Source organism: Dama dama, chromosome 22 (assembly GCF_033118175.1).
Source record: "Dama dama isolate Ldn47 chromosome 22, ASM3311817v1, whole genome shotgun sequence".
Lineage (NCBI taxonomy): Eukaryota > Metazoa > Chordata > Mammalia > Artiodactyla > Cervidae > Dama > Dama dama.
This window is the reverse complement of record NC_083702.1, coordinates 45,770,176-45,780,888: the sequence shown is the minus strand read 5'-3', so window position 1 is coordinate 45,780,888 and position 10,713 is coordinate 45,770,176. Positions and strand designations below refer to the sequence as shown.

At 45.0% G+C, this 10,713-nt stretch overlaps 1 protein-coding gene across 4 annotated transcripts in view; it reads left to right on the top strand.

Annotated features, from left to right (window-relative positions):
- The first annotated feature begins 53 nt into the window (after window positions 1-53).
- The window catches only part of HMGXB4 (HMG-box containing 4), a 34,018-nt gene continuing 23,358 nt past the window's right edge, over window positions 54-10,713 (top strand). For 2 of the 4 annotated variants that reach the window (XR_009689795.1, XM_061125409.1), the window contains exons 1-5: window positions 54-170; window positions 4,977-5,075; window positions 5,725-5,873; window positions 6,133-6,211; window positions 6,997-7,955. Coding sequence is in view for 3 of the 4 variants with exons in the window: in XM_061125409.1 (XP_060981392.1) it covers window positions 5,045-5,075; window positions 5,725-5,873; window positions 6,133-6,211; window positions 6,997-7,955 (1,218 nt within the window). In the remaining variant the exon portion in view is untranslated. Of the gene's footprint in view, window positions 171-4,976; window positions 5,076-5,724; window positions 5,874-6,132; window positions 6,212-6,318; window positions 6,434-6,996; window positions 7,956-10,713 lie in introns of all 4 variants that reach the window. The other 2 variants (XM_061125410.1, XM_061125411.1) reach the window with 2 other exon arrangements.

Sequence of the window (10,713 nt, the reverse complement as noted above, 5' to 3'; positions counted from 1 at the left end):
CGTCTCATTCGATGCGCTCGGCGCTCTTGCACCAGCGGGATTCCCCTTCCCAAGCAGAGTCTGCGCTCTGCGCTCGACTGAGGCTCCCTGGTCGCTCGCGCTTTTCTCTCCTTCTCCAAGATGGCGGCGGTCGGCGGCGCTGAGGCGGGATCCGGGCGAGCCTAGTGAAGGTAGCGGCGAGCGGAGCCCCCACGAGGCCGAGCTAGGCCCCCACCCCCAGGCGGCAGCGGCCCCGCCCCGCCGCCTCCCGCCGCCTCGGGCCGCGACACCGCCCCGAGAGCGCCCCGGGCCCTTCGCGGCCTAGCCCAGGGGCCGAGCCGGGGACTGGAGTAGCGGCCGCAGTCCGCCCCCGGGAAGGGGCTGGAGCGGGCCGGAGGAGGAAGGCGGGCGGGAGCTGTTCAAATGGGGAAGGCGGGAAAGTGCGGGCCGGGAGGGGGCGTGCGGCCGCCCCGGGGGCCCGCGGGCCGAGGCCGCCCCTCCCCCTGCCCGGCCGTCTCCGCCCTCGGGGGCGCCTGGAGCCGCCGGGACGCGGGAACCCGGGTCGCGGCCGCCTTGAGGCTCAGGACCTGGGACACGGGATCCCGGGCTGTCAAGGGGCAAGGGAGCCGGGGCGACGGGAGGGCCGGGGCGCGGCTGGCAGGAGTGGATGCGACGAGCTTTCTTTTTTTTCCCCCTCTTCGCCCAGCTTTGTTGAACTAGCTGTTGCTGCAAAACTGCCAGGAGAATCCCGTTGGTTTGCCGCGGGGACCACAAAAATGGTGGTCTTGGGGGCTCTTTGTAGCAATAACCTGTGTGGTATGTAATCTTTGCGTGCGACCCAGTTTGAACGTGCCTTCCTTAGTGGGATCTGCTCCATCCAGACCCATTTTCCCCCAAAGCTGTTGCTTGTAGATTTCGCTTAATTTTTCTATCGGGCAGAAGAGGAGAACCATCTTATCTCTCTGCTACCTGATGGCTAAGTTGGTGGCCGATTATATTACCCCATAGCAGAATTTAAAAAAAAAAAAAAAACAACAACAACGAAACCACTGAATCTAGAGTAGAGCCTGTTGATTGGATAAGGCTTGTCAAAATTTGTACCGCTGGGTTTTTTTTTTTTTGGAAATGTGTGTTGTCAGCAGATCTGTGTGGTGGTCGTGGTTCCGCTCAATTGCACCCCAATGAGAGGATTCAATCCCCAACCCTGGCTGTCGGGATCTCTGCAGTTTCCAGAGCTGGCAGGGGCTGTGAGTGCTGCATAGGTAGGTTCGTGGAGAAGGGAGTGGCAAGAATTCCCAGTCTCTGGGTTCTGAGATTGGAGGAAATCTGGGCGAAAATGAGAAGGCATCCCCTGCTCTTATCCTCAAAGTAACAACAGCAGCAATTCAGAAACTGGCAACAGCTGTATGTGTATCTTCCTCTTCCTGCACCGACTGGCAGCTTGAGTTCCTGAAAGAAAGGCTGGAAGAAGAGAACGTGGAATCTTGAAAATCTTGAACAAGCCTTGCCTCCTGAACTGGACCCGCGCCTCAGGATTTCGCTTACTGCCCGGGTTTCCGAGGCTTACTTTGTCTTTTTCAAAACACACTTAAATTTTGGGATGAAGAAGCTTGCTAGTGATTGCTGGGGCTGAGATGACCTCAAAACACCATCTTCTGAAACTTTTCTTCCCAAAGTACTTTTAATTTGGCCTTTCAAAGTAACAAAATACTATGCCTGATGATTTCCCCTTTTTTCCTGATTGATAACTCCGAAAGCAAAGCCTAAACATCACGGTATACTTATCTACAAGTGGAAGAGTCGCTCTGTCTCCTTTTTCATCTCTTGAAGAGAAGTCCACAAGTTTGATAATTTTCACCTTCCAAAAGTACACATTTTTCATGATGGCATATTTCTTACTTCCACAAGCAACATAAATAATGAACTTTTACTTCTGTTGTCATTTCTTAACCCACTGAGAGGAACATAATTGTAAAATTATCCTGCCTCTTGAAGTTGACAATTTTGAATTCTATACACACCAAAATTTATGGAGTTCCAGAGAATGAGCTTTAACATCTAAATGAGTTTTTACATTTGCCAACATTTAATGTAATTATGGCTTCTGTTTTCTAATGTGAATATCCAGCCTAATATTTTTCAATTTCATTAATCCTCACAATCTGCTGCCTAAGCCGGGACTCTGAATTTATCATGGATAATGTTCAAGACCTGGAAAGAACATCAGGAGAGTTATCTTATATAAATGTTGCCCTAACTCTGCCTTTCCTCCACACTGTTGCTTGAGACTTCTTTATCTGGTTTCATCTTCCTTCTATGAGTCAGCATCCAAAACTAACCCCTGGGCTGCAATAATATCCTCACTTGAAAGAACCTAGAAGTTCAGGGTCCATCAGTCTGCCCAAGCTGTGAGTGAGTGAGACCATTGTATCTAATTTTAGTTTTTTAAGCTCTTGACTGTCCCAGTTCTTTACTGAGTTGGACTTGCCTTCAGGCCCCGTTCATTTTTTACTATAGGTTATTTAATCTTGTAATTTACAAAATGCTCCTCCTGTGTCTTTAGAAAAATTAAATAGTAGCAGACCTAATTGTAATACAAAATGCCAACACCAGCACGTGTTTTCTGTGCTCTTCTGTGCCTCTGAGGGTCAGCTCCTAATTTTCTGTTCCCTTGTACAGTTTTTTCATCCACTGGTTGTTTTTCAAAGCAGTCAGTTAAGAGACTATGAGTGCCTTTTCATAGTCCAGTAAGTGACATCATTGTTTTCTTTCTGGAGCTGTCTTCAGAGCTACTTACTCCTATTCTGACTGTTAGTTGTTCAGCTCTGTTTTATGTTAGTTTTAATATTTCCAAAGGGAAGGCCTGGTTATAAGTCTCAGGACCTGCCTTCACTTCATACAGAAGAGCATTTTGTTCTTGACCACAGATTGGTGGCCGCATTGGCGTTGAATATTTCAGATTTTTTTGCCCATTATTTCTCGAAGGTTCTTAGCCAGAATCCATTTGGCATGGAAAACATTTAACTTGAGGTCACAAGTTGTGCTATTTCTTGGCATTATCAGCCTATGAAAATGAATGGGGTCCATATTCTCTTCTAATAAACTTACTATGCTTTAGTGCCAGTGAGCAGATATGCTGTTTTTAAATGAATGGATGTAATTCCCTATGATGATGCTCCTCCTCTGACCCCTCCTGGAGTTGCACTGTGTGGGTGGACAGGGGGCAACAGTAATTTCTATTTGAGAAAGTTTAACTCTTAGTACTGGAACATGAAAAACTGGCTATATTATGAATTTCTACATGAGACCTGACCTCATATCCCCATAATTTCCTGCGAAAAGCCCTTTGAGTAAGCAGTTCTCCAATTATTTGTAAAAGAACCCAGTTCATTTCATTTCTTCACTTCACTCAAGTTTCTCTTACCTTGACCAAGTCTGTTCTTCTTTCCACTCCTTAGGGAACTGGAGAAATGCTTTTTTACATTTCTGAATGTTACTTGTAAATAGTTCCTGGTAATACTTCTTTTTCTATTTTCAACATAAGCTTATCTGTGCGTTGTATCTTATCTGACTTGTGCAAGTAGGTCTTTTTTCTTTTGGTTTATTTTAAATGTAACTCTTAGGAAAGTTTCCTTTGTTCATTCATCTTTTCTTTCCCAAAAGTTACATACTTCACAATTACCTGTACCTTCCTCAAAGGGATTGTCAATATCTCATTGAAGTGTCCTTCAGCATTTCTAAACCCCGCTATAGTTATGAAGGTAAAATAAAAAAGAAATAAATAATCAGATCAACTTTTAAGCATTTCACTAACAGAATGAGGACATTTTCAATATATTTAGTATATAAAATTTAAACTTCCTGCAAAAACTTTTCCTGCAGGAATTGTGACATTTCCTGTCCTAAAAATATTTGAAGAACCTTACCTTCGAGTGCGGTTTATGGCTCGTCATCTTCAAAGTCAAAATGGGCATATAAAGTTGAATGCCAAAAAAGTAATTTTAACAAATTTACAGCAGTATTTAGAACACTTAAATTTTAATAGTTCTTCAAATTAGTGAAAATCTTAATAGTGATAAAAATTTCATCACCAGTGGACAGGTGGCAATTCCTACTTATTTTCACCTGTGAAAGTGAAAGTTGCTCAGTTGTGTCTGACTCTTTGCGATCCCATGGACTATACAGTCCATGGAATTTTCCAAGCTAGAATACTGGAGTGGGTAGCCTTTCCCGTCTCCTGGGGATCTTAACCCAGGGATCGAACCCAGGTCTCCTGCGTTGCAGTCAGATTCTTTACCAGCTGAGCCACAAGGGAAGCCCATTTTCACCTGTAGCCTTTAAGAAAGGCTTGATAGCATTAAAGCTGTTTTATGGCCAACTAATGTAAGAAGTGTGCCTACTTTTACACTTCTGTAATTTTGAGCAAATTCAAAGAGCCCAACAAAATAAACACCAAAAAATTATGCTGTCAAGATTTTTACTATCCCTGTCATGTTATCATTTCTGCTTAAACTGCAATACAACAGATTTTAGCCTGTCACCAATTCAACCAGTAGGATCTTGTGGTCTCAAATGCGTGGCATGATCTGTCTTCCTCTGCATCCTGCTTTGTCTGTGCATTTTGTGACCATAACTGAACCTAACCCTCTGACTTCATGTCGGCTTTCACCCTGTCTCAGTGTTACTAGACCTGTTGGCATTTCACAAGTTCTTATGAATTTTTGAAGTTTTTTTTTTTTTTTTAATGGGAGGTATTTTATATACTTCCCCAACTGACAGCTTTAATTCATGAATCAAATCAAATTAAGCCTAATGCACTTGCTACAGCTTCATCCCTAGTATATTTACAAACAGAAAGAGGAGGTGGTGACAAGACCCTCCTTTATTCCTTGCTGTCCTTCCAGTCCGCCCTTGGATCACTTCGCATTTCCACCTGGAAGGTTGCTTCTCCACAGTGATTTCGCATTACAGGAGGGTTTTCCTTCTTTGTTTCTCAGACCTGGTCCTGTAGACGGGAAGGAGCCTGGACACAGGGACCCATTCTCAAAGGCCCTGCAGGACCGCCATGGCTTATGATGACTCCGTGAAGAAAGAAGGTATGACCCCTTAACCTGAGAAGCATTCCAAAGGGGGTGTCCTCTTCAATCCTTGCAGCCCATGGACATAGAGACCAGGACTGGCCATCACAGCCTGGACTCCCAAGTGATGACCCAGAGCACTAGTAAAACTTCACATCATCCCCAGACTGGGCCCATGGAAACGCAAACCGGGACAGGGTTCTAACACAAGAGTCTGAGCCATAAGTCTCTGTAGTCTATGGGGTGATCCCCAGCAGCACTCGTGGTCCTTGCCAGCTCCAGTGTGCAGGAGCCTGGGGATAGGAATCACACAGTGGACGCCCACAGAGCAGCACAGCACATGAATCCTTATTCTTTTCGGCCTTACTTCTGCAAGTTCGTGTCCACCTGCCAAATCACAACTAAGAAACCATGGTCTCAGGATGCACCTTGGGCCTTTGCATAGCATGGAAGCGTTGTTTCTTCAGGTCTGAGTCTTGTATTTGCAGCCAGCTCATCAGGACATAATGCTCATCCCCTCGGATCTAGCCCTGTGTTCCAGTGGACTTACCAAATGACATGATTCTAATTCGGAAATGGAGGGACTGTTGCATTTCATGGGTGGTGATGCAGTCGTGACTTACTTGACTTTCTCGTTTCCTTTCCCAAACGAACCTGTGCTTCTCAGATTGCTTTGATGGTGATCACAGCTTTGAGGACATAGGGCTAGCTGCTGGCCGAAGCCAACGAGAAAAGAAACGTTCTTACAAAGATTTTTTAAGGGAAGAGGAAGAAATCGCTGCTCAGGTCAGGAATTCTTCCAAGAAGAAATTAAAGGTAAATTCTAAACATTTGAATTAGGAATGTTTAAACTAGTTCATAGCGTGTTTCCTAGTATTCGAAGAAAGATGTTTCTTTGAAAAACGTTTAAAAAGAAAGATAAGCATCATTCACATCTTTTTTTTTTTTTTTACTATTTCCTGTGTGATACTTTATTTTCCAAAGTCAGAAATCGTCAGAAAACAACATTGGTTCCAAAGTGCCTGTGCCTCATCATCTTATTCGTTGCTCAGCTCTCCTTCCTCTTGAATTCCAGGACAGTGAACTTTACTTCTTGGGGACGGACACACACAGGAAAAAGAGGAAGCACTCCTCCGATGACTACTACTATGGAGGTGAGGCTGGGGAGCAGCAGCAGGCGGGACAGACACTTCACTGGTTCTTGGAGTCGGGGTAGGGGAGAGAGATCCAGATGTTGCTGACTCAGTGGCCTATTTAACAGGACAGTGGTTCTTGTTCTGAGTGCCGATAAACCAGTGTGAAGGAGGAGAGAGGTGGAGGGCTGGTATTTTGGAGGATTCAGCATAGAAGAACAGTCTTCATTTGTGATACACCAGGTACCAGGTTCCTTCTCCCCTCAATCATCCACTTATCTTATGCCCATTGTTATTAGCATCCCTCTTGCCATTTGTAGTCCTGGGCCCTCCAGCCTGCGCCTATGGGTTCCTTCTCACTCCAGCGTGTATCCACTCACAAGACCAGCTTTTCTTAGCTATATTATGTATTTAGCTGACAAGACCGACTGTTTGCTAGAATGGATTTGTCCTGAACCCAGAAACAAATGATGCTTTGTCTTCAGCGTAATCTAAAGTTGTAACTACTCGTAACCCCGCAGCCACGGTCCATCCTTCTGAGCATGCTGTCTTTGGTGGCTTGTGAAGACTCAGTGAAGAAAAACATCTTGAGTGGCAAAAACTGTCTCCAGGGTCAGAGGCAGGATCTACCAAGCCAAGAAGCACGTGGGCATCATCTCTGAATGTTTACAATCAGTTGAAGGGCCTCCCCTCCAGTCATTCCTGTTAGCCTCTTCCTCATCTTAGTTGGGGGTTTTTGGTGAGAGAGGAAACTTGTTGGAAGTTACTCTGCCATAGGGACAATTACTTCTCTTGATTACTTCTAGATATTTCGTCTTTGGAGCCGTCACAGAAGAAAAAGAAAAAGTCCAGCCCACAGTCTGCTGATACAGCTATGGACCTATTGAAAGCAATCACTTCCCCTCTGGCCACAGGTGCCAAACCCTCCAAAAAGACAGGAGAAAAGTCGTCCAGTTCCTCAAGCCATTCGGAGAGTAAGAAGGAACACCACAGGAAGAAAGTCAGCGGAAGCAGTGGGGAGCTGTCCCTGGAGGATGGTAGTTCCCACAAATCCAAAAAAATGAAACCGCTTTACGTGAACACAGAGACACTGACCCTTCGTGAGCCTGACGGCTTAAAGATGAAACTTATCCTCTCGCCCAAGGAGAAGGGGAGTGGCTCCGTTGACGAGGAGTCTTTTCAATACCCCTCTCAACAAGCGACTGTGAAAAAATCCTCTAAGAAGTCAGCTCGGGATGAGCAGGGTGCTTTACTCCTAGGACACGAGTTACAGAGCTTTCTAAAAACAGCCCGGAAGAAGCACAAGTCATCCTCAGACCCACGTTCGTCTCCTGGCCCCGAAGGCTGTGGCTCTGAGGCCTCCCAGTTCCCAGAATCCCACAGTGCTAACCTTGACCTTTCAGGGCTCGAACCTATCCTGGTAGAATCAGACTCCTCCTCTGGCGGGGAGCTAGAGGCTGGGGAGTTAGTGATCGATGATTCTTACCGGGAAATCAAGAAGAAAAAGAAGTCAAAGAAGAGCAAAAAGAAGAAGGACAAGGAGAAGCATAAAGAGAAGCGACACTCCAAGTCCAAGAGGAGTTTGGGGCTTCCCCCTGCGGCGGTGGCGGGAGAGGGCCCCGCGCCGCCTGTCCCCCCGCCCAGCCTCCCCTACACTGGAGCCGCCGTCCCACCCCCGCCGCTTCCCAGCCTCCACACAGACGGGCACAGCGAGAAGAAAAAGAAGAGAGAGGAGAAGGACAGAGAGCGAGACCGAGGAGAAAAGGTAAGGCATGTTTTTAAAGTATGATGAAGGACAAGAGGTGAAGCAGGCTTTTTCCTTGACTGTAGTAAGTGGACTTGGAATTAAGCAGGTGAACCATTGGGAATGTAGCAAGATGAATCCACTGGGATGATGCAAAGTATAAAATAGTGCCAGGCTTCCCTGATGGCTCAGGAAAGAACATTGCAGAATCTCTAGTCCACTTTTTTTTTTTTAACAGAAACGACAGTCTTATTGAAATATAATTCTGATGGCTCAGACAGTAAAGAATATGCCTGCAGTGCAGGAGATCCAGGTTCAATCCCTGAGTTGGGAACATCCCCCGGATAAGAGAATGGCTACCCACTCCAGTATTCTTGGCCTGGAAATCCCACAGACAGAGAAGCCTGACAGGCTACATTCCCTGGTTTGCAAAGAGTCGGACACGACTGAGTAACTAACACGTTCACTCATAAAATAGTACCAGTGGTACAAAAATAGGAGCCATCTTAATTATTCATGGGTTTTCTTGAAAGAGTTGTTCTCCCACTGTGCCAAGCATGGGTTTAGAAATACCGAGGTTTTTTCTGACTGGCCCTTGGAATTCATAGAAGGAGCCAAACCCAATTTCTTTTACTCAGCAGTGCAGTCTGCCTAGGGAGAAGGCAATGGCAACCCACTCCAGTACTCTTGCCTGGAAAATCCCATGGACAGAGGAGCCTGGTAGGCTGCAGTCCATGGGATCGCGAAGAGTCGGACATGACTGAGCGACTTCACTTTCACTTTTCACTTTCCTGCATTGGAGAAGGAAATGGCAACCTACTCCAGTGTTCTTGCCTGGAGAATCCCAAGGACGGGGGAGCCTGGTGGGCTGCCGTCTATGGGGTCGCACAGAGTCGGACACGACTGAAGTGACTTAGCAGCAGCAGCAGCAGCAGTCTGCCTAAGGCAGTTGAGAGAGATGAAAAGGTATTCATTCTGTGAATTCATCTTGAAAAACAGATTTTTAAAATTAGAATGACAAAATGAGGTAATGGCTTCCCCTGACTGTTACTGGCTGTGGTGTGGTGTTCCTTTTAGTGTCAAAGATGCGTGCTCTCACCGTGTGAGTGCTTTCTGTGTGCCAAGACCAGTGCTGCCATACGAATTAAGAGGTGGGAAGAGGAGCAGGGGGCCTATAGCTCTTGATCTCAGGAAGCTCACCATTTACTGAGAAGAGAGGAATAGAAATCAGCCTCCCTGGTTTGATTTCTGTCTCACAACTCAAGAAATTTTCTAGCAGTTGTACTGTGGGGGCTGATGGCTGTGTCCTTTAAAAGATAAACTCCCCCCCCCCCCCCCCCCCCCAGTTATCAAAGTAGCATGTTATTTGTCTAGAAACTTAGAAATTCAGAATAGTAGAAAAAGATCAATCACAGTTTTTACCACCCAAGGGCAACCATTTTCTTCCTTTCCCCTGCAAAGTTAAATGTCAGGTAAACTCAGAAAAGAAAAGCAACTAAGAAAGAGAAAATCAACTATATTAAGAATATGGGATTGGTGGTTTCATTTCGGCCTATAATTGAGGCACAAGTTATTTTCCCCACTAGTAAGATTGCCGTTTAAGAAAATGTACAGATCAGAAAGGAAAAAACTGTACCTTCTGATCTAAGGATCATCAAGAACTGGACAGTCAAATTCCAGGGCAGGTTTTATTCATTGTTTATTCCAAAATTATTTCATGAAGTAGTGCATTTCCTCTGTAAGATACTGTTTATTCCAAGAATTTCCACTCTAGTGATACATAGTGATGCCATTAATTAATCTCCTAGTAAATGTGAGGAAGGCAAGATGGTCACAGAAAGCTTAAAGGAGAAAAAGGTTATCAGTGGAAGGGAACACATGGAGGCAGAGAGATGTTTAGGGAGCAGGACAGCAAAAGAGCTGAACTCTGGTCCTGTCTTTCCAATTGTCTGATAATATTTCTACCTGAACGCGTTGGCTGCCTCAGACCATGTGTCACTCATGGAGCTCATCACCAGACCCCTAAACCTGCCTCCTCTCCCTCTCCATCTCCTCCTATAATCCTCATGTCCTACCAGTCAACCCAGACTCAAATCTATATGCTTATTATTTTCTCAGTACTCTATTATGAAATTTTTCAAGCTAAAAGTATTAAAGAATTGTACAGTGAACACCATATGCCACCCATTCAGATTCTGTAGTTAGTATTTTGCCATTTGCTTCATCATCCATCTGTTTATCTATCTTTGTTAATGTATCTTAAAACAAGTTGTAGGTATCATACACTTCACCCTTAGACACTTGAGTTTGCATATCATTAACTTAAACTCAATATTTGTCTTCTGGGTTTTTATTAGGTAAAATTCACATATGGTAAAAATGCACAAATGTTAAGTATACCATCTGATGAGTGTTGATATGTTCACACACCTATGTGACCAAACCTCTATCATGATACAGGTACTACCCTCGTCACAGATACTCAGAGGTATTTCTCGTACCCCTTCTCAGTCAGTCCCCCTTTTTCTGATGTTTTTTTCCAACCTTATAGTTCACTTTTACATTTCCCTCCACTTAAGGATTGAGCCTGATATTCTTCTTCTTTAATAACTTCCACACTTTTATGCCCTCTATCACCACTGCCTCATCTCTCTCAGTACTTAATGTAATAAATAGCCCTCTTTCCATGTCTTTCCCCATGCAGTTAATTAGTCTTACACTGATGTCAGAATGAACTTAAGCATCACTTGATGATGACAGTTGTCCGCTCAACATCCTC